Below are 24527 nucleotides of genomic sequence, written 5' to 3'. Positions count from 1 at the left end.
TTGCAGTGAGCTCAATTCTGACTCCTTCATTTCCCGCAGCCATCCTGGGCCATGGGTGATGAGTGTTCTGTTACTTGCTGCTTGGCAGCAGAGCTAGTTTGTCTCGTAGTATTCTTGCATTGTTAATCCTATCTTGACAGTGCCAAGATCCGTAAGTAAGGACTTGGGACCAAGGGGATTTTGATTCCTAACTTACAGAATTAAAAACAAAGTATATTATAATTTTAAAGCTATGCCATGCAAAGATAAGTAGTAATATGCTAGGAAATAGCCAAATAGGAGATAACAGGATTAAGGTAGTTCATCTAAAACTTCAGTGTCAGTGCCCATTGCTGTCGTGGCTGCTTGCTCAGATGAGGTTTTTTGGGGTCGACTGATTCCTAACAAATTTGAGAGCTTCTGTAGCAGCATATCTGTTAGTGCAACTTCTTTCTGAGTATTGAAGACAAAAAGAGAAAAGTGAGAAAATTAAAATTACTGCTAATACTGGAGTGAAAAAAGCACCAAAGATTTTTTTAAAAATTAGTAAATGTATAGTAAAGATATATTTCTTTGATAATTTACAGTCAGGCATTGGAGTGTTTCCACTAATCAATGGTTGAGAGCCAGCTATTTATAGGACAGTGGCTATAGAATATTATGTAGTCTTATAAATTGGGTTTCCTAGGAAAATAACTGGCAGAGCTTTTGAAACTAATAAAGGGAATATGATACTGTGCATTCTAAGTTATGTCAGCCTGTAATCTTAGGGGCAGTTACGGTGGAGCTTTCCCAGTGATATAACAGCATGCTAGTTTATCTTTTAGTTACCTACCTTAAGCAACTTTCTTTCTTTTCCAAAGGCCATGAGAATGGCAGAAACAAAAAGATTAATTACCACAAGTACCATCAAGATGATACTGGTGAGGATCAGAAAGGTGCCCAGGACTGGGTCTAAATCGATAACCTGGGAAAACAGTAAGAACACTTTTAGTGACTGACAATTTAGTTTCTACTTTACAAACATAAGCTACATGCTAACGTTTGGGATCTTTCCAGAAGAAAAGCTTATCCAATGGAAACTTAGGGAGACAGGCACAAAGATACTAAGAAGGAAAATACTTTTAAATGGACAGAAGAGCATTTTAAGGAGGTTAAGATAATTTTGACTACAGGGCTTTCACAAGAAAACAGGTGAGTCGCAGTGGAATTGGAAATGATTCAAATGTCACATGAATTTTGGCAATTCCAGAAAATACATCTACTCATGGAAGCTAAAAGGGGGTCACAAACATTGAAAGAATAAATGCATGCCGGAAGTGAGAATGCAAAGTGTCTCTGCCATATCAAACTACAACCGTAAATACAGGAGCATTCCAATAAAAATTAACAGGTTGGCCACAGAAAACTGGCTTTATAGTACTACTTTTTTTTCATTGTCATTTTTAAAGGTATAAGCATTGAATTCTGCCTTTCTTTACTTTTCTGCATAAGTAAATACCAAGTTCTGGGCTTCCTAAAATGGTTCCCATAACACAGTTTTTAAAAATTTAGATGTTCTCAACAAATGGTATTTATTTTCCCTTGGTATTGGCCTATTCATAGTTGCCACTAGGCACTGTTTAAAAATATCCCAACAGAGGGGATGATTATAACAACACCCTGATGGCAATCTCCTGTATGACAAAATATTTTTAAGTACCAAACTGTTACCTACTTAAAAATACTTATAACAATTTCAGGTGAACCAGATAATGTGGGCAATCTCAGTTTGTGCTACAAGACTTTTTTTTCCAATCAGTTTATTTTTATGTACAGTTTTACTCTGTTTACTCTTTTTAATTTTCTATGTTTTTTACTCTTTTTTAATTTTTTATGTTTTTTACTCTATGTTTTTTACTCTTTATTTTTATGTTTACTCTATTTTTACTCTATTTTTATCTACAATTACATCCAAAGCAGAAAAGTTCGCTTTTTTCCCCAAAAAGCAGGTGTTAGCTCAAGTTTGTTATTCTGTTTACTTCCTTCACAGCTTTAGGATATGAAGTGCTCCAGTGGTGAAGGCTCATCCCCTAGTTATTGGAGCTAGGACCACAACAGAACAGCCTAGTTCGCCAAAATAGCAGTTACAATTGTCCCTCAGTATCTGAGAGAGATTGGCTCCAGGGCCCCTCACAGGTACCAAAATCTGAGGATGCTTAAGTTCCTTGTTTTTATTATTGTTATTATATTATTACTATTTTTGAGACGGAATCTCGCTCTGTCTCCCAGGCTGGAGTGCAGTGGCACGATGTCGGCTCACTGCAAGCTCCCAGCCTCCCGAGTAGCTGGAATTACAGGCACCTGCCACCACGCCCAGCTAATTTTTTGTATATTTAGTAGAGACGCGGTTTCACCGTGTTAGCCAGGATGGTCTTCTGATCTCCTGACTTCATAATCCACCCGCCTCGGCCTCCCAAAGTGCTGGGATTACAGGCGTGAGCCACCACGCCCGGCCTATTATTTTTTTTGTTTATTGCAAGCTTCCCTACAGGTTAAGAAAGTGTCTTCCCCACTCACCTTGTTTGTTTGTTTTTTGAGACAGGGTCTAGCTCTGTCACCTAGGCTGGAGTGCAGTGGTGTGATCTTGGCTGGCTGCAACCTCCACCTCCCAGGTTCAAGTGATTCTCCTGACTCAGCCTCCCGAGTGGCTGGGATTACAGGTGCCTGCCACCATGCCTGGCTAATTTTTGTATTCTAATAGAGACGGGGTTTCACCATGTAGGCCAGGTTGGTCTTGAACTCCTGACCTCAAGTGATCAGCCACACCTTTGGCCTTCCAGAGTGCTGAGATTACAGGCATGAGCCACTGTGCCCAGCCTAGAAAGTTCCATTTTAAAAATGGCATAGTAGTTGCATAAACCCTATATACATCTCTCCTATACTTGAAATAATCTTTAGATTACCTCTAGTACCTAATATAGTGTAAATGCTACATAAAATAGTTGTTATAACAGTTTGTGGCTTTCTGTGGGAGACAGTCTTGCTCAGAGGGCGGTGGCACAATCATGGCTCATTGCAGCCTCACTCCCGAGCTCAAGCCATCTTTTCACTTTGGCCTCCTAAGTAACTGGAACTACAGGTACATGCTACCATGCCTGACTCTTCTCCTGTATTTTAAGATGTGTGTTATTTTTTATTGTACCTTTCCAATATTTTCATTCTGGGGTTGGTTGAATCTGTGGATGCGGAACCTGCGGATACAACATTTATAAACTGAACCTACCTATTTTAATTAGTAATTTTGGATTTCTAGATCATCAGAATGATCAACCATGATCAAAATCTTGCCACTTTCACTGCTTAAATGGCAGGTTTTTTCTAATTCTTTGTCACTTCCATTGTGTCACTTTTTTTGTTTTTGTTTTTGAGACACAGTCTCACTCTCTTGCCCAGGCTGGAGTGCAGTGGCACAATCTCAGCTCACTGCAACCTCTGCCTCCCAGGTTAGGGTGATTCTCCTGCATCAGCCTCCTGAGCAGCTGGGATTACAGGTGTGCACCACCACACCTGGCTCTTTTTTGTGGTTTTAGTAGACGGGGTTTCACCATGTTGTCCAGACTGGTCTTGAACTCCTGACCGCAGAAGTGATCTGCTGGCCTCAGCCTCCCAAAGTATTGGGATTACAGGTGTAAGCCACCAGACCTGGCCTTTTTTTTTTTAAATAGACATAGGGTCTGGAGTACAGTGGCATGATCATGGCTCACTGTAGCCTCCAACTCCTGGGCTCACAGAATTCTCTCTCCTCAGCGTCTTGAGTGGCTAGGACTACAGGTGCATGCCACCACACCTGGCTAATTTTTATTTTTTATTTTTAGTAGAGACAGAGTCTCACTGTGTTGCCCAGGCTGGTCTCAAATTCTTAGCCTCAAGCAGTCCTCCCCTTCTTGGCCTCTCATGGCTTGAACCAACTTACCTTACACTGTTAATGCACTTTCAAAGGGCCATTGAGAAGCAGAGAATCATGTTAATCTGGCCAAGCACAAGAGCACAAGCTTCGTCCCAGTGTCCTTTGCCAATAAGATTAAGGACACAAGAAGTGAGGAAGGAGGGACTGAGTGCTTAGGAAAGGGCAGATTTCTGAAAGCAACAGCCATGTAAATGCTGTGTGCATAGGCAGTACCTTAAAGCAGAAGAGCAAAGGACTGAAATTTTCCCCCTTTCCAGTGTGCAGTCTACAGTAGGGGGCTGTTTTCCTAAGGGCACCCCAATTTTCCTTGTTCAATATATTAAATAGAATTCTGTGAGGAAGCAAATTATTATTTTTACCTCCTCTTGGTGAGAAATTCCCATCAGGAGACCAACAACAGTCACTGCTGAGCTGAAAAATGTCCGGTAGTCAGAGATGCTGCATCCAAACAGCAGGTTAAACTTAACAGAAGGAGAAAGGCCAGTTAGTGCAAGCCAAGCGCACACCTTTCTGTCCTGAGGTGCCTGGCAATGTGGTCAACATAGAACCAATGGAACGGAAAGAAATTCCTTGTGGCCAAATTATGCCAAAAGAATAAACTTCCTTTGTAATAACATAGTGTTTTCATAGAAATTTATTTGACCTTTATATTACCATGTGAGCTAAGTTTTATCCCCATTTTAGAGACAAACGTGTGGGTTTAAATCATACCAGTTAAGTATGGAACTAGAACAAAACCCAGCTTTCCTACTCTACCACCTTGGGTTTCTGTGTTGCGACCGTTTCTATGGGAAGCGATGCGGTTCTAAGACCACAGCACACGAAGGAGGAGAGACAGCAACGTGGGGGCTTACGGCAACGGCACAGCCTGTCAGCAGGATTAGGATGACCAGCAGAAAGCCCACCACCTCGTCCCAGGCTCGGCTCAGGGTCCTGCTGATGACCCGCAGCCTGGGGCTATGACGCAGCAGGTTCCATAACTGAACGGTTGCCAGCAGAACCAGGAAGCCCACAAGGTGAGTCGCAGCGGAGTTCACTTTTACTGCCTCATGGAAGCTGATAAACCTGCACCAAGGAAAGCTGACAGTTACTGAGCAGGAAGCATGCGCCTATGCCACGGTTTCCCCAGCGCCCCTGCTGCTGAGCGCGGCAGCCCTGAGTCCTGTGAGGTCAAATGCTTGTTGATGTGAGAACTGCTTTCTAGTGTGGCCTCCTGTGAGTTGTGGATATGGGAATAACAGAAGGCCACGGATTATTCAAGCGGTCTACCCGTTGCGGATTGCACTGGGAGCTGTGCCGAAGAAACCTTAAAATGTGACCTCTAGCTGATTTCTTTATTCCAAATTCATCCTGGGAAGCAAAACTAGCCTCCTGCACTGCTCTGAGCCAAATCTCTCCTCTCAAAAGGAGATTAACTCAGCCCAGAGAGAGGAGCCATGCTGCTGTTCTGTTTTCTGTGGCACACTAATCCTGTGTTCTCTGCAGTACAGGATTGATGTAATAGGTGCAATAAAGCTTAGAACAAAATGATGGAAGGTAGACTAGAGGTGAGGGGTGTTGCTCAGCAATTAGATTTTGTTTTGTGAGAGATACATCCATAATTTTAGGTTGCAGCAACCAGGTTACTCGGAAGGAGCCCCACAGACACTATCAACTGGTGCCCTGCACAGATCCGCTGTGCCTGCATAAAACTGCTCTCCACAAGGCCTACTTGAAACAATGCCTCAGGAACAGTTACACAGATCACTGCCCAGGCTGTTGGCCACTGACGAAAAGGTTAGCGAAGCACCACTTGGCACCACTTGGCATGGGAAACATAGATGTTCCTCTCCATGGGAAAAACCAGAGAAGGTGCCCAAAGGGACAGCAAACATCTCTTAGTATGGATGAGTGAATGGATGAACATCCCTACCCAGAAAGCAGCTCCCTTTGCATTTAAAGGATGGACTATGTGTTGTGGTTTTATTTAAAGGATTATTTGTCCTGCGTTAGGCTTTATGCCTTTGCCAGAGGGCAAAATAATGACCAATTCCAGGCCTTTCTGAAATTTAAATGCATTATCCTTAAGCACATACCTAAGCACTAATGAAGACAGAAGAGCTCTTCAATGTGACCAGCAGTTAAATGGCTTCTAGTTCACTGTTATCTCTGCTGTGGTCATGAGTCCATGTTCTATTTTAACTCTAATATTATGCAAATACAGATCTGGTAGGGCAGTGAAGGAAGGGGAGTCTGAAAGAATACTTGTGTATAACCGGGAAACTTGAGCCATGAGGTAGGAACATGCTGTGCCCCTCAGGCTTCCTCTCACCTGTCCTGGTCATCACGGTATCGTGCCATGTTTTTCCTAAGTAGAGAAATACTCTTCATGTCAAGCCCCAGGATGATGAAGCTAATGAGGATTATACTTGTGTCCAGAATGTTTCTTCTCCCAGTGAAGAACCTCCACTTCTGCTGTTTCAGCCGACAACCCTAAACGTAGACAGCACAGTCACTGTTGCTTGTCTGAGAGACTAACTAGGTCTCTCCCTGCTCAAGTGTGATGAACGCAGCTGATGTCTATGAGCAAAGCACACTGCCAGGCGTTTATCAGATCTCACTTGGACAAATGTGTTATGGTCTTAGTTCAGCTCTGTAGTCTTCAGAAATGCTGCTTACAGAAAAGTTATCTTCGAATACAACTTCCATTGGATACATTTATTCTTTTTCTTGGAGATCATAAACTGTCACTTAAAAATAAATACAAAAGTTTCTTTCTTTGAGACAGGGTCTCGCTCTGCTGCCCGGGCTGGAGTGCAGTGGTGTGATCATAGCTCACTGCAGTCTCAACTTCCCAGGCTCAGGCTCAAGGAATCCTCCTACCTCAGCCTCCCAAGTAGCAGGGACCACAGGCACATGCCCATGCCCAGCTAAGCTTTTTTTTTTTTTTTTTTTTTTTTTTTTTGTAGAGACAAGAGTTTTGACATTTTGCCCAGGCTAGTCTTGAACTCCTGGCTTCAAGTGATCTGCCCACCTTGGCCTCCCAAAGTGCTAAGATTACAGGCATGAGCCACCATGCCCAGCAAAAGTTTCTAAATTAGTTATCAAGCCTGAGAATGAGAAAAAAATACTGTGTTTGGCTTAAGGTATAAATATATTTTCTTCTGAGTGTAATCATCTGTATTTTTCTTTTTTGAGACGGAGTTTCACTCTTGTCACCCAGGCTGGAATGCAGTGGTGCCATCTTGGTTCATTGCAACCTCTGCCTCCCAGGTTCAAGCAATTCTCCTGTCTCAGCCTCCCGAGTAGTTGCGACTATAGGAGCCCACCACCACTCCCAACTGATTTTTGTACTTTTAGCAGAAACAGGTTTCACCATATTGGTCAGGCTGGTCTTGAACTCCTGACCTCAGGTGATCCATCTACCTTGGCCTACTAAAGTGCTGGGATTAAAGGCGTGAGCCACTGTGCCTGGACACTTTTTTTTTTTTTCTTTTGAGAGGGAGTTTTGCTTGTTGCCCAGGCTGAAGTATAACTGCGCAATCTCAGCTCACTCCAACCTCCATCTCCCGGGTTCAAGTGATTCTGCCTCAGTCTCCCGAGTAGCTAGGACTATAGGCATGCACCACCACACCCAGCTAATTTTATATTTTTAGTAGAGACTGCATTTCTCCGTATTGGCCAGGCTGGTCTCGAACTCCTAACCTCAGGTAATCCGCCTGCCTTGGCCTCCTAAAGTGCGGTAACTACAGGCATGAGCCAAGCATTTGTATTTTTGAGTGCTTGCTCTTTGTTCATCATACTTGCTTGGTATTACTTCATATAGGGCTAATAAAACTACAAAAGTACTATTTCTATAGACTTAATTCTTTAGCTCCTGAAAATTGAAAGAGCCACTCTATTTGGTGGGAAACTAGTCAACCTTTAACTGAATTCAGATTTCTGAAAAGGACCAAAATCACAGCCATAATTCTAGTAACACGTCATTGTAGAGCTTCCCAAATAAAATGTGGTAACCTTTATCTCTCACATCTAATACTATCATCATCATCATCATTATTTTTGAGACAGGGTCTTGCTCTGTCACCCAGGCTGAAGCACAGTGGCGTGATCTTAGCTCACTGCAACCTCTGCCTCCCAGGCTCAAGCAATTCTCCCATGTCAGCCTCCCGAGCAGCTGGGACCACAGGTGCACGCCACCGCACCTGGGTAATTTTTGTAGTCTGGTAAAGATGAGGTTTTGCCATGTTGCCCAGGCTGACATCTAACATTATTGACTCACCTGTATGAAGGCATAGTAACAGACCAGTAGATAATAGATGACTTGTGAGATGACAGACCAGGCAAAGCCCTTCTTTGACATCTGAAGGGAAGTGAAGCTTTCCAGTCTCACCGAGGTGAAGAAAGCACCTGAGAATGACAAAGAACACCTGGAGTCAAGAGTCTAAAACTTTTGCCGTCTTCTCATTAAACTTTGTCTTTGAATAACCCCAACTCTTCCTGTATCATCAAATGTTTCTGAGTCTCAGTGCTCCACTTAGTATTTCCTTTAGAGCTGTCATGAATATTAAATGAGATAATGTATGCAAAGCTATTGGAGAAATACTGGTTTTACAGAAGTCAGTAGTGGGAAAGGATATGCTGTTGACCCTACCTTGAAGGGAGGTGTTGGTGGCTTAACAGCTATTATAGATGTTACCCTAACCATGTCAGAATGGATGCAGAGAGAAGTCTAAAGCACTGATACCCCATGAGTACAAATGGTATCCCATGGATACTCAGTCATTTACATAAGGATAGACTGAAAGGCTTCAGCCTTCACCTGGAAGGACATTGAAAATGTTGACATTTATAAAATCATGAAAGGTCTTGTGAATATAAACCTTTCATAAAGTTTCAAAATATTAGTGATGGCAGCAGCATCCTGTCTGGGAGTGGCTGCTGCCATGACACTGGCTGCAGTGGGCGAGGTGTGGCCAGGGCGTTGTGCTCTCTTGAGCTGTGGGAGCCAGTAACAGGTGGGAACCCTGCCCCCTTCTGAGGTGGAAGGTTGGGAGCCCCACCCTCCTGGGTGCAGCTGCAGCCGCCCAGCCACAGCTGCAGACCCGAGCATCCCTGCACTCTTGGGGGCTCAGGAAGTACCCCCTGCCCCTGCAGGTTCAGAAGTGCCTGCTCCCACTGCACGGCCTCTCTGCACTGCCAGCACCTGCTCTAATTTTGGAGCAAAGTTTTGGCCAAGCCTGGGCGCTGTCATGACCCAGCTTGGTGTGTGCGCGCTTGGGGCAGTGCTGACAAGTAGCCCCCTACTGCCTCGGCCCTCTACAAACTTTGGACACAGACAAGCATGGGAGGCAGAGAAGGTGAGGGAGCACTGAGGGCAGCTTGGCATGGACCTGCAGGTGCCCCTTGGCACAGCCTGGGCACCATGGGTGACATGGATGGCGGCAGGAGGCAGACAGGCTCCTGGGCAGAAAGGGGTGGGTCCCCAGTAAAGCCCCACCTTTAAGCCAGGGATGGCCTGAAGCTGGGGGGCTGGGCTGCTAGTTCTGGAATCTGCCAGTTTCACCATCTCGAATGAGAATTTATGGCAGTTTTTCTGGGCCAGCCCATGGCTGCCCAGGGACCAATCAGCACACACTTACTCCCCTCTGAAGCCCATAAAACCTCCAGACTCAGCCAGACTTGGGCAGATGGCAGGATGACTTGCCTGCAGATAGGAGCTACCACTCCAGGTCTCTCCACGGAGGGCTACACAAACAATGGGACGATCTGCCTGTGGATAGGAGCTACCAACTCCAGGTCTCCTGAAAACTGTCTTGTCACTCAATGAAGCTCCTCTCCACCTCTCTCACCCTCCAGTTGTCTGTGTACTGCATTCTTCCCGGATGCAGGACAAGAACTTGGGACCTGCTGAGTGGTGGGACTAAAAGAGCTGTAACACAAACAGGGCTGAAACACACCCCCTCGCTTGCCACACTGCAGGCGACGAGGAGGAGAAAAGAGCTGTGGCTCTTTGGGGGAGTCCAGATCTACAGGCTCCCTGAGCCAGGGCTGTGACACCCTCTTTGGGGCTCTGTGGTTCCTAGCATCTCCAAGATTCTGGCTCCAAGATTCTGGGCACCATGGCATTCCTCTCGTTCAGACGTAGGTACCCACAGCGGAAACCACGTGCAGTACATCTGGTCCAGCTTCAACCTTTCACGGAGCCGGCACCTGTATCAGCACATAGAGCTGCCCACCTCACTGCAGCAGCCAGTGTGCCTGGCTGTGTGCTGTGGCTGGACCCCGTGCTTGCTCATCCATATATCCCTCACTGCTCTGTGCCTGGCTCTCTCTTGGCAGGTGTGGGATCCAGGCCAGTAGCAGGAGCCGAGTACAGGCTGCCAGGCCAAGTGGGCAGAACAAGCCCAGTGGGTGCAAGCAATACTCAGGCAGAAGGAGCGGCAGGCCACAGAGGTTTCTGGCTGGCAAAGCAACACCCTAAGGATGCTGTGACATTAGCACTAAGATGTACCCCTTGTAGGTAAAAAAGACATTTAAGAGCAAAAGGAATTCCTATTTCACCTAGCAAGCTCTCAAGACTGGAACTTTTCCCATGTTTATTTTAATCCCGGTCTATATTTCGTTAGTAACTAAAAACCCCGTGAAGACCCTCAGGAAGCCTTTATGCTTCATTAGAAACAAGCATAAGAGAAGTGGTCTACTCTGCAGGTCTGAGAGGAGAAAAATTCCTGATTAGGAGAAAGATGTGATGGAAATGGAAGGATACTTGTGAGCCAATTCTGGGAGAAAGAAGAAAGCGAAGAAATTGGATTAGGACAGACATCCTGTGAAAGTGGGGGAACTGAATGGACCAGTGTAACTCCAATCCCTTACAAAATGCCACTATAATGAAAGTGAAAGGATAAAGTAAAAACTTCAATAGATGAAGAAAAGGAGGGCAGATGAGAGCAACAAACTGCTGGAAGCTGAAAAGTGGAGGAATCACATTGACTTAGCAAGTTCAAGAAAGCTGAAATCTAAGGCAGCTGTACAGGAAACCTGGAAGCAAGCCAGTTCTAACCACGAAACCCCGGAAAGCCTCAGAAATTGCAGGCATCAGGTAGTTCTGAAGGTAGAAGTTCAGATGGAACTGAAAATAGCATCAACTGAAAGTCAATATATATATAAACAACAACTAGATTCCAAATTTCCTCCCTCACCATTTACAACCAGATATTTGCTACCCATCTTGCCTTCTACCACTCCACAACTAAAGGTTTGTTTCCTAGTGATGCTGAATGAGAGAATCTGGACTTGGGGACACCAGCTACATCTGAAAGTAATGGTTTACTGGAAAAGGAAAGGTTTACATGCTGCATAGTGAGACACTTCCCAGATCCCTTCCCTCAACTCACTCTGGTAAGTATAATAGGCTCATACTCTCAAGGTAGGAGTTTGGAGTGTCTCTAAAAACTGACTGCCCAAAAAGAGAGACTTAGATACCAGTTGATAAGCTCTACGCATGGGCATAGAGCTTTTTTTTTTTTTTTTTGAGATGGAGTCTTACTCCGTCACCCAGGCTGGAGTGCAATGGTGTGATCTCAGCTCACTGCAACCTCCGCCTCCTGGGTTCAAGCAATTCTCCTGTCTCAGCCTCCCGAGTAGCTGGGATTACAGGCATGCACCACCATGCCTGGCTAATTTTTGTATTTTTAGTAGATATGGGGTTTTGCCATGTTGCCCAGGCTAGTCTCAAACTCCTGACTTCAGGTGATCTGCCTGCCTCAGCCTCCCAAAGGGCTGGGATTACAGGCGTGAGCCACCGCACCCAGCCAGGCACACAGCTTATAATGAGCATTTATCTGCTTTTTATTGCCCCTTTTTTTGGGGGGGGAGGGCGGGATACAGGGTCTGGCTGTCACCCAGGCTGGAGTACACTGGTATGATCTCAGCTCACTACAACTTCCGCCTCCCAGGATCAAACCATTCTGCCACCTCAGCCTCTCAAGTAGCTGAGACTACAGGTATACACCACCATGCCAGGCTAATTTTTATATTTTTGGTAGAGATAAGGTTTCACCATGTTGCCCAGGCTGGTCTTGAACTCCTGGGCTCAAGTGATCTTCCTGCCTTGGCCTCCCAAAGTGCTGGGATTATAGGCTTGAGCCACCGCACCCAGCCTGCGTTTCTTTAAAAGGACAGCCAGGCACTTGAATCTCTAACGTTGAAAACTGTAGATCAAAAACAACAAATCAAAAAAGTAGTTCAGAGGAATTAGAGACAGTAAAGGATCAGAAGGAAAGAAAACCAACTGTAATATACCAGAGTTAAGAGGATATTGCATCCATAAAAGAACAATAAGAGACTATGAAAAAAACATGAGAACGACAATTTTGGAAATTAAATATTATAGAAAGAAAAAATAGTTTAGAAAATAAAAATTAAAGTAATATTGCAGATATTAGATGAAAAAGATGGAAAACAGAAGCAAAAATATAAGAAAATCAGAACTCCAGGAGTTACAATGTCAAAATGCTAGAAAACCAGAAAAAATGAACAGAGAAAATGGAGAAGAAATTAACAAAGAAAAATGAAGAAAATTTCTCAGAACTTAAGGACACATTTCCAGATAATAGAACATTCTATGACATTCTTCTGTTTTTTTTTTTTTTTGAGTTGGAGTCTTGCTCTGTCACCCAGGCTGGAGTGCAGTAGCACCATCTGGGCTCACTGCAACCTCCACCTCCTGGGTTCAAGTGATTCTTCTGCCTCAGCCTCCCAAGTAGCTGGGGCTGCAGGCATAAGCCACCATGCCCAGGTAATTTTTGTAGTTTTAGTAGAGACAGGGTGTCACCATATTGGCCAGGCTGGTCTCGAACTCCTAGACCTCGTGATCCACCCACCTCGGCCTCCCAAAGTGCTGAGATTACAGGTGTGAGCCACCGTGCCCAGCCTCTATGACATTCTTTCATAACCCAGAGGACAAAGAAAAAAACCTAAAAACTTTTGGGGTTGAGGACTGGGAATCAGAATGCCAGCATAATACTTTTTAACACTAACATGAAAAACTAGAAAGCAATGGAGCTACACTTTTCAAAATTCTGGCCGGGCATGGTGGCTCATGCCTGTAATCCCAGAACTTTGGGAGGCCAAGGTGGGCAGATCACTTGAGGTCAGGAATTCAAGACCAGCCTGGCCAACATGGTGAAACCCCATAAAATACGTAAATACAAAAATGTAAAAATAAAAAAATCAGCCAGGCATGGTGGCCGGCACCTGTAATCCCAGTTACTTGGGAGGCTGAGGCAGGGAGAATTGCTTGAACCCAGGAGGCAGAGTGTACAGTGAGCCGAGATGGTGCCACTGCACTCCAGCCTGGGTGACAGAGTGAGACCCGATCTCAAAACAAACAAACGAACCAAAACCCTGCAAGAAAGAAATTATATACAGATAAATTAGAATCTAATGTGATGGGAGAATAAAAACACTTTTGGAGATGTAAGTCTCCAACACATTTACCTCCCTTGTACTCTTCCAGGAAGTTACCAGAGCATGTGCTCTAGCAAAATGAGCAAGTAAGCCAAGAAAGGAAGACATGGAATCCAGAAGAAAGGGAATTCAGTAGGAGAGAGAGGTAAAGATAATCCCAGGGTAATGGTGAAGGGAGAGTCCTGGAGGAGAGCTGTACAGCAGCCTCGAGAATAATCAATCCAGACTGTACTCAAGAAGGAGGGCTCCAGGGAAGGTGTCTCCAAGAAGATAAAATGATAGTTTACATGATACTCTAAGAGAATGAGAGATTTCTACTTTTAGGAAGAATTTGAAGATTAATCAGTGACAGATACATAGACAACCAAGCACATTTTTAAAAAAGTAATATTCTAGAGAAAACAAAAGGATGTATAAGAAAGGAATCTAATCATAATATACTAATGTCTCATCTTTGAAAAACATAATGGAAATGCTCAATATTAAACTAAATAAATTTTATTACTATGTTGGGAGAATGAGAAAAGATCAAAGATGTGTATGTGTTTGAGATATATGTGGGTATAAGAAAGCTACCTCCGGCTGGCTGAGGTGGCTCATGCCTGTAATCCCAGCATTTTGGGAGGTTGAGGCAGGTGGATCACTTGAGGCCAGGAGCTCAAGACCAGCCTGGCCAACATGGTGAAACCCCATCTCTACTGAAAATACAAAAATTAGCTGGGTGTGGTGGCGGGCGCCTGTAATCCCAGCTACTCAGGAGGCTGAGGCAGGAGAAAGGCTTGAGCCCAGGAGGCAGAGGTGGCAGTGAGCTGAGATCACGCCACTGCACTCCAGCCTGGGAGACTGAGTGACACTCTGCCTCAAAAAAAAAAAAAAGGCTAAATTTTCATCCTAACAGAAACAGATAATACCTAAAACTGAAAATGTATGAAATAGACAATAATCTTGTTAATTTTTTTTTTTCTTTTTTTGAGACGGAGTTTCACTCTTCGTGCCCAGGCTGGAGTACAAGGGCAGGATCTCAGCTCACTGCAACCTCTGCCTCCCGGGTTCAAGCGATTCTCCTGCCTCAGCCTCCCGAGTAGCTGGGATTACAGGCGCCCGCCACCACTCCCGGCTAATTTTTTTGTATTTTCAGTAGAGATGGGGTTTCACCATGTTGGCCAGGCTGGTCTCGAGCTCCTGACCTCAGGTGATCCACCTGTCTCGGCCTCCCAAAGTGCTGAGATTATAGGCATGAGCTACCATGCCCGGCCCATGTTAATAATTTTTAAATTCTGAAAGATCTGGTTTAAAAAAATGGAAAGTAGCCTTTGGGGAGTAGGAATGAGGTAGGGATGAACTGAGGACTCCTGTTTTTCCCTTGAACTATTTGACTTTTAAAGTTATATTTAAATATAATAACTTTAATTAAAATAATATATTTAAATTAATGGTATAAGACAGAGAAAGAAACTGGGACTTCTCCTGAGCTACTCAGGTGTCTTAGTCCATTTTGTGTAGCTATAAAGGAATATCCAAGCCTTGAGTAATTTATAAAGAAAAAAGGTGTCTTTGGCTCACAATTCTGATGGCTGGCAAGTTCAAAATTGGGCATGTGCATCTGGTGAGGGCCTGAGGCTGCTGCCACTCACGGCAAAGGTGAAGGGGAGACAGCCTGTGCAGACATCACATGAAACAAGAGGAAGCAAGAGAGGGGTGGGGGAGATTCCAGGCTCTTTTTAAACAACCAGCTTTCTTGAGAACTAATAGAATGAGAACTCACGTACTCCTAAGGGAGGGCATCAATCTATCCATGAAGGATCTGCCTCCCAGGACGCAAACACCTCCCATCAGGCTCCACTTCCAACGCCGGGAATCGAATTTCAACATGAGGTTTACAGGGGACAAACATCCAACCCAAAGCACAAGATCATAGAGAGAGGAGAGAAGAGAGAGGCCTTCGTACCCACATCACTGGACTCCAACATCAGGATCACAACACAGAATAGGTTCACATTAGCATTGAAGACCACAAACTCCACAAAGAGGCCTTTTGTGCGTTGGTCTAGCCAGTGCCTCTGTTCAAGATGCTGTAGAACTCTGGGTAAACAGAGGACAGGGTCAGCCTGTTTTCTCCAATACTGCAAAGGGGGAAAATATCCTGATGTTTCAAATATTGCTGTCATATACCAGGTAAGATGTTACATTTCCCAATCTACTTTTCCTATGAAATATTTCATGATTACTAATGCCTAAACTCTCACTGGTATTAAATTTAGTAGACCATAAAAATGAACGTTTTTACAATAATATTCACAACAAGGTTAAATATTCAGAAAAATATACTTGGCATTTCAGGTCTGAAGTAGAATTTCATGCTATGACAAGTATTTCTACTTGAAGTATTAAATGCTACTCTTGACTACCAGCTGTTCAGTTTTGGGAGGTACGAGGAGTATAAATGTCATCATTCAGTTGGCATTGTTGTTCGTGAATAATGAATTCCTTGCATTTAAATGAAGAGATAATTATTTTTAGTTAGACTTTTTCTCATGTAATGACAGAGATTCTCAGCATACTAAACCACTCTGTAAGTCTCAGGAAATTTAATTTTGGCATTGGACTTTTGGGTTCCTGTATTTTGGCTCATGAATGGCAATGTTTCCTTTATATGTTAAGATTACAGTTTGTCCAAGCTATGGTTACTTGAATTTAACTTCAGCTAGGATTGAAAATGATAGGTATTTTTCCAGCTACAAAATGAATTTTGGCAAATTGCCAAGCCAAAACATACCTGTAGTCTGAAGTTGAGCAAGGAATTTTTAAACTAAAGGGTATATATTTCCTTAGAAGTCTAAAATAAAAGTATCCATAAGAGTTACAGACAGTATAGTGGCTGTCAAACTACTCAAATGGGTCTGAAATTCCTATTCGTCCTATGAATGGCCAAAGGCCAATATTTTGGTCCTCTGGCTCAGGGCCCAGGCTCACTCACCGGGCTGCACTACTGGAGTTTCTTCCAAGTTTCACAGCGTATCCTCCTCCTGAGTAAGTGGCAAATTCCCCTTGAATGGGAGAACCACCCAGGGTCTCCTGATTCTGATAATGCCAAATGCTATCTGATTTGGTGATGTTTGTATCAAGGGGGCCCCAGTTAACCCCATAGTTCTCTGTATCCTCCTGATGTTGGTGAGGTGGCTTCACTTGCTCCCGGGGAGATACTCCAGTTGGGAAGAGTCTGCGATCAGCAATGCGAATCTGACGCAGCAGAACATTGCCCAGAAGAAAGGAGTTCCCATCAGCAATAAATCCTAATGAGAAAGTAAAAGAAACAGTTTTGTTTATATATTTTTAAAAATCTTTTCTTCCAGCACATCCAGAATGCAGGAAAAAGAAACGACGTAAAAAGTGCCACATTAGGTTAGTAACGAGAAAACATGCACACTTTCACCATTAGGTTTGAAAACAGTTTTGGAGGTTCTAGATAATGCTATCGGGTAAGAAAAAGAAGTAAGGCTGGATATGGTACATCACACCTGTAATCCCAGCACTTTAGGAGGCCAAGGCGGGAGGATGGCTTGAGGCCAGGAGTTCAAGACCACCCTGGGCAACACAGGGGTACACGGTCTTTATATTAAAAAAAAAAATGTTTAAGTAATAATGAGACATATAAAAATAAAAAAGTGAAATTATCACAATTTGTAAATGATATGTCCAATCTAGATGAATTAAGAGAATCGACTGAAAAACTGACCACTGAACAACAAATGTTTGAACTGCACGGGTCCTCTTATAAGTAGATTTTCTCCCACCTCTGCCACCCCCGAGACACCAAGACTAACCCCTCTGCTCTTCCTCAGCCTACTCAATGTGAAGACGATGAGCATGAAGACCTTTGTCATGATCCACTTAATGAACAGTAAATTAGTTTATCTTCCTTATGATTTCCTTAATATTCTTTTATCTAGCTTATTTTGAGAATACAGTATCTAATACACATAACATATAAAATATGTGTTAATCAACTGTTATGTTATCAGTAAGTCTTCCAGTCAATAGTAGGCTATTAGTAGTTAAGTTTTTGAGGAGTCAAAAGTTAGACATGGGCCGGGCGCGGTGGCTCAAGCCTATAATCCCAGCACTTTGGGAGGCCGAGGTGGGTGGATCACGAGGTCAGGAGATCGAGACCATCCTGGCTAACACGATGAAACACTTTGGGAGGCCGAGGTGGGTGGATCACGAGGTCAGGAGATCGAGACCATCCTGACTAACATGGTGAAACCCCATCTCTACTAAAAAAAATACAAAAAACTAGCTGGGCACGATGGCAGGTGCCTGTAGTCCCAGCTACTTGAGAGGCTGAGGCAGGAGAATGGCATAAACCTGGGCAAGGCAGAGCTTGCAGTGAGCTGAGATCCAGCCACTGCACTCCAGCCTGGACAACAGAGCCAGACTCCGTCTCAAAAAAAAAGTTAGGCATGAATTTTCATCTGCATCAGGGGCCAGCACGCACCCCAAGCCCTGTGTTGTTCAAGGGTCAACTGTACTTACAAAAAGAATTCAGCAAGGTGGCTGGATACTAAACAAAGAAATCAACAGTGTTCATATGGCCACACAATATTTACTTAGATAGTATACAGAAATCAAACATTTTTTGTTGAGACAGACTCTCACTCTGTTGCCCAGGCTGGAGTGCAGTGGTACAATCTTTGCTCACTGTAACCTCTGCCTCCCAGGTTCAAGTGATTCTCCTGCCTCAGCCTCCTGAGTAGCAGGGACTACAGGTGTTCCACCCAGCTACTTTTTTTTCATTTTTTAGTAGATATGAGGTTTCACCATATTGACCAGGCTAGTCTGGAACTTATGACCTCTGGTGATCTGCCCATCTTGGCCTCCCAAAGTGCTGGGATTACAGGCATGAGGTATCATACCTGTCCTAAAACATCTCATTTATAATAGTAACACAAAAGGTAAAATAAACCTAACAAGAGATGTGCAAAAATTCTATGGGGAATAATTCTGAATCTTACTGAGGGCTACAAATGAAGATGAAAACAAACAGAAAAGCACACGATGCTCTCAGGGAGGAAGAGAACGTAATAAAAATCTTAATTCCCTAATCTTTATAGGTTCTTAGTCTGTATCTCTATAAAGATCTAGATCTATAACTATATACATTCTTAATATATAAAAAGCTCCTACAAATCAAAATGGGTAAACAAAACCACGCAGCCTGATAAAAAGTAGCCAAAGAATATGGGCGGATGTTTACTCATCCATTCTTTCTATCAGTATGTATTGAGTGCTCAAAGGCACCAGGTCCCGCCTAGGTAACCAGAATATAGCAGTAGCTGTAACAGAGTCCAGGCCACCGAGAGCCCATATTTGAGAAGCAAGAGAGATGGGCAATAACCAAATAATATTCAGGTAATGCTAAGGGCTATGAAGAAAAATTAAGCAGAGTAAGGGGATCAAGAGTGATGTGGAGAGGGAGCAACACTGTTACTTTAGGTAGGATCATTAGAGAAGCTTTCTCTGGGAAGATGGCATAGGAGAGGCCCTAACACAGTCAGAAATCAGTCACAAGGAGAACAGCAAGTTCCAAGGCCCTGAGTGAGAGCACGCTTGACATATTTAAGGAAAGCACAGAAACTTGAGTGGCTGAAGTCGCATGAACAAGGGTAAGAGGAGTAAAAGATGAAGTAACAGATGCAACCGAGGGCCAAACCAGGCAGGCCCTCGTAAGCTTTGGAAAGGACTTGGGACTTTAAGTTTGATGGGAATCCACTGGGTGGTTTTAAACAGTGAAGCAACAGATTCATGTCTTAAAAATAGAATACGGGGAGGATCGAGTGAAAAAAGACAAAAGCATATGGGCAAGTATTGCCTCTACGAAAAGGGAAAAAGCGTGTCTTAGGTTAAACTTTCATTTCTCTGGGCGCAGTTACAAAGTCTTTCATATATTTCATGGACACTTAAATTGTTTGAAAACACCAATTTTCACCAGGCTGTCTCTTGGGAATGTGGGCAGGTGCTCTCATATATTGCTTCTGGGTTTTTTTGTTTTGTTTGAGACAGAGTTTTACTCTGTCTCCCAGGCTGGAGTACAGTGGGACGATCTTAACTCACTGCAACCTTTGCCTCCCAGGTTCAAGCAACTCTCCTGCCTCAACCTCCTGAGTAGCTAGGACTACAGGCATGCACCACCAGGCCAAGCTAATTTTTGTGTGTGTGTGTGTGTGTTTTTTTTTTTTTTTTTAGTAGAGACGGGGTTTCACTATGTTGACCAGGTTGGTCTGGAACTCAAGTGATCCGCCTGCCTTGGCCTCCCAAAGTGCTGGGATTACAGATGTGACCCACTGCACCCAGCCATATATTGCTAATAGCAGTGTTTATTGGTACACTAAGACAATTTGGCAATATCTTTCTAAATGAAAAATGTATATATACTTTGACCTAGCAGTCTTTTCCAAGGTATATATCTTTTGATGTATTTGCACCTTTGTGGAATTAAGTGCGTACGAGGATATTAATGATAGTCTTGCTAACAATAAGCCTGGAAATGATCTAAAGACCTATCAGTAGGGAGCTGGGTATATAAATTATGGTACATCCATGCAGTGGGATACTATACAGTAAGTGAATAAAACATAATAGGGGTATCTTCATATGTGTTGATAGAACAAACCCCAGATAAACTGCTAAGGGAAAAAAGCAAAATGCTTTTTTTTTTTTGAGACAGAGTCTCACTCTGTTGCCCTGGCTGGAGTGCAGTGTGGTGTGCTCTTGGCTCACTGCAACCTCCACCTCTCTGGTTCAAGTAAGTTTCCTGCCTCAGCCTCCCAAGCAGTTGGGATTATAGGCACCCACCACCACGGATGGCTAATTTTTGTATATTTAGTAGAGATGGGGTTTCACCATGTTGGCCAAGCTGGTCTCGAACTCCTGACCTTGTGATTCACCCACCTCCACCTCCCAAAGTGCTGGGACTACAGGCAGGAGCCACTGTGCCCGGCCATTACCTTAGAAAGAATATATAATAAATATATGTAATAAATTGGGACTGTAGCTGTCTCTTGAGAGGAGAGAAGGGGAACCAGGGAACAAGGAAGAGCTGCACAATATAGGCTTTAGTTGTACATTTGGATTTTCTCTTTTTTTTTTGGATGCAGGGTCTCACTCCGTCGCCCAGGCTGGAGTGCAGTGATGCGATCTTGGCTCACTGCAACCTCTGCCTCCCAGCTCAAGCAATTTTCCCATCCCAGCCTCCCAAGTAGCTGGGACCACAGGTCTACATTACCATGCCCAGCTAATTTGTATATTTTTTGTAGAGATGGGGTTGCACCACGTTGCCTAGGCTGGTCTTGAACTCCTGGGCTCAAGTGATCCTCCAGCCTTGGCCTCCCAAAGTGCTGTGATTACAGGCATGAGCCAAAATACAAAAAACTAGCCGGGTGAGGTGGCGGGCGCCTGTAGTCCCAGCTATTCGGGAGACTGAGGCAGGAGAATGGCGTAAACCCAGGAGGCGGAGCTTGCAGTGAGCTGAGATCCGGCCACTGCACTCCAGCCTGGGCGACAGAGCGAGACTCCTTCTCAAAAAAAAAAAAAAAAAAAAAAAATTAGCTGGGCATGGTGTGGGGTGCCTATAATCCCAGCTACTCAGGAGGCTGAGGGAGGAGAATCGCTTGAACCCGGGGGATGGAGGTTGCAGTGAGACGAGATCACACCACTTTGCTCTAACCTGGGCGGAAGAGCAAAACTCCGTCTCGGGGGAAATAAAAAAAAGAATGTGTCCTGAACCCAGAACTGTCACCACCTAAAACTGAACTAAGGACACCAGACTGGGCAACATAGTGAGACCCTGTCTCTAAAAAAAAATAATAATAATTAACCGGGTATAGTGGCACACACCTGTAGCCCCAGCTACTCAGGACGCTGAGGTGGGGGAATTGCTTGAGCCCACAAGTTCAAGGCTGCAGTGAGATGAGATTACATCACTGCACTCTAGCCTGAGTAGGAGACTGAGACCCTGATTCTAAAAGTAAAATTAAAAAAAAATTGAACTAAATAGATTCAACATGCAGTAAATAGGGGTTGTCATCTATAAAAACTCGCCCAAACACACTAACCACACCTTTAGGACTATAAATGTTTGCTGAGATAAAAATGCATTTTAGATTCTTTTTCAGGAACCTAGGAGATGATCCAAATCTCATCAGGAAGCCACCAATCCTGAGATAAATGAATGTAACAGTTTCCAGAATGCAGCTTACTTAACAAGATCTAAAGTTAAATAACGACAGTGTTGGTAACTGGTGGAAAAATATTGAATACGAAACATTCCTGGTAGGTGCAGGGGCTCACACCTGTAATCCCAGCACTTTGGGAGGCCGAGGTGGGTGGATCACTTGAGGTCAGGAATTTGATACCAGCCTGACCAACATGGTGAAACCCCATCTCTACTAAAGAAGGCTGAAGCAGGAGAATCGCTGGAACCCGGGAGGCGGAGGTTGCAGTGAGCCAAGATCATGCCATTGCACTCCATCCTGGGCAATGAGAGCAAAACTCTGCCTCAAAAAAAAGAAAAAAAAAAGCCAGGTGTGGTAGTGCATGCCTGTAATCCTAGCTACTAGAGAGGCTGACGCAGGAGAATTGCTTCAACCTGGGAGGTGGAGGTTGCAGTGAGCCTGGATTGTGCCACTGCACTCTGGCCTGCGTGACAGAGTGAGACTGTCTCAAAAAAAAAAAAAAAAAAAAAATGCCATCCTTAAGAAAGTCATTCTTTAGCATTTCTTCATCACTGTCCACAGCAAGGCATACTAACTCCTCTGCATGGTGGCGTTCCTTGAAGACACAAACCATAGCGTGTCCATCTTTTCACTGTTAGCTCCTAGGACAGTTCCAAGCATATTAGAGAAGCTGAATGCCTTTTGTGGGGCTGAACTGGATACCCATGCAAGCAAAGTCACACAGACATCCTCACAGACCTGGGAAAGACGGCTCAGGCCAAAATAGCATCTCATGTGGAGATCCTCCAATGAACCCACATTCCTGGTTTTGCACTTACTGAACAGCCTTCTCTGCTATGTGTGGTTGAGTCCCAGGGGTCACTCCAGTTAATTCTCATGATGTAACTGAATCCACTATCATTCTTGCTTGTCAGCCTTTTGTGAAGCTCATCAGCGGGGAATTGGCCCCATGGGCCTGGGTGAACAGATGTAACTGAACCTCCTTAGATGAAGTCCAGGGAACAAGCTCTTGGGATGCCCACAGGTACGGCCATATCAGAAAACACCAGCTGACCTTCCTTCACTTTCTCATAGATCATGGTACAGGGTATTTGGAAAATTAATTGTACCCCATATTTGCAATGACTGGGCTTCAGGACTGCATTCTTACCTCTGTAATCCCCATACAGGCTAGGAAGGAGGATGTGATTGGCCCAGGGGTAGAAATCCTGAAGAAGTTTGATTTCCGAGAATCGGGGCGAAAAGGTCTTCCAGATAGCTTGGTGGAGGTAAAATCTATTGGAGTTCTTTACAGAGCAGATTGCAGTCATCAACAGGGTAAGGAAAAGGATTTGTACTAGTTTAGAAGAGGAAAAAAATGTCATAGTTGAGTGGTTAACTTAGAAATCCTCTATGTCTTTTTCTTCATTTTTCCTAAGTCTATAGACTTATGCAGGTCAAAACCGGTCAAAAATTGGCAGTTTCATGTGGTTCAGTCTAATAATTATAAATGTACACATACACATTTCCTTCCCAGAATTATTCTGCCACTAATCATACATTTTACTTAAAATAAGATACATTGGCTATGACCGGGCACAGTGGCTCACACCTGTAGTCCTAGCACTTTGGGAAGCTAAGAGGGGCAGATCACCTAAGGTCAAGAGTTCAAGACCAACCTGACCAACATAGTGAAACCCCCTATCTACTAGAAATACAAAAATGAGCTGGGCGTGGTGGTGTGTGCCTGTAATCCCAGCTAACCAGGAGACCGAGATAGGAGAATCACTAGAACCCAGGAGGCACAGGATGCAGTGAGCTGACATTGCACTGCTGCACTCCAGCCTGGGCAACAGAGTGAGACTGTGTCAAAAACAAAAAAAAAAAAAAAAAGAAAAAAGAAAAAGATAAAGATACATAAAATCTCACACAAGAAATATGGTGTTCACTCTGTTTCACTCACGTGGTTATGTTTACAAGAAGCAAAGTCATGATAAAAACAGAATTTATTTTCTTTGGATTAGGGAATCCAGTAATGAACTAGATGTGTTGAAGCCAGTCAACTAGCACCTACAGAATAGCCGTTTGCCAAAGCATTTTCGTTTTCCCTCCATAGATCGTGTTATTAAATTTTGCAGGTAGAGAAAGTGACTTACTCAAGCACACAATGAAACCTCTAGACTCCAAGGTCAGGGGTCTGTCCAGTTACCTTCCCACCTGCTTTACTGGAATCCCAAATCTCACGAGGTGAAGATTTTAAAAGACAGTTTTTCAACCCTTCTTTACTTTCCATTTTATTCTCTTCCTTTCCCTTCTTGAAAAGGTGCTGTATTATCAATATGTTGCCATTTCCTCTCCATACCCAAAATATCTCCAGTCAGCTTGAATAGTTTCTTCTTTTTCAAGGTTCTTTCTGGATGCTTAGTTGGATTATTCATAGCAGGGGCTACATAGACGGGGTTGTTGTTATCTCTTGAACCTGGTACTGACGAAGAACATTTTGCTGTCAAAAATTCAAATGTAGACCAAAGAAATGTTATATTTCATTAAGTGGCCACTCACCATTCACTGAGCATCTGCTGTGCGCACTTCCTTTTAAATGTTAAACAAGGAGTAAAACTGCCCATGCAGTGCTTCTTAAACTCTCTATTATAAAGGACTTGTTTTTAAAAAAATTCCAATCAGTTGGGGACTGATACTTTTGTATAATACAGTGAAAATGAGTTACTAGGCTGAATACAGTGGCTCATGCCTGTATTTTCAACTCTAGCACTTTAGGAGGCCAAGGCAGCAGGACTGCTTGAGGCCAGGAGTTGACCAGCCTGGTCAACATAGTGAGATGTTGTCTCTACAAAAAAAATAAAAAATTAGTCAGGGATAGTGGCACATGCCTGTGGTCCCAGCTAGTGGAGACGGGGAGAGGGAGAGGGGAGGAGAGG

At 43.8% G+C, this 24527-nt stretch overlaps 1 protein-coding gene across 1 annotated transcript in view; it reads right to left on the bottom strand.

Moving 5' to 3' along the window:
* Window positions 1-291: 291 nt before the first annotated feature.
* The window catches only part of PKD1L3 (polycystic kidney disease 1-like 3), a 91967-nt gene continuing 67731 nt past the window's right edge, over window positions 292-24527 (bottom strand). Inside the window, 10 exon segments of the mRNA XM_011962381.1 lie at window positions 292-432; window positions 815-946; window positions 4288-4389; window positions 4783-4993; window positions 6240-6400; window positions 8190-8317; window positions 22472-22547; window positions 22549-22643; window positions 22646-22945; window positions 23951-24091. Coding sequence (XP_011817771.1) covers window positions 292-432; window positions 815-946; window positions 4288-4389; window positions 4783-4993; window positions 6240-6400; window positions 8190-8317; window positions 22472-22547; window positions 22549-22643; window positions 22646-22945; window positions 23951-24091 — 1487 coding nt within the window.

This window comes from Colobus angolensis, unplaced genomic scaffold (assembly GCF_000951035.1).
Source record: "Colobus angolensis palliatus isolate OR3802 unplaced genomic scaffold, Cang.pa_1.0 Scaffold116, whole genome shotgun sequence".
Lineage (NCBI taxonomy): Eukaryota > Metazoa > Chordata > Mammalia > Primates > Cercopithecidae > Colobus > Colobus angolensis.
This window is presented reverse-complemented; position numbering and strand designations above follow the sequence as displayed.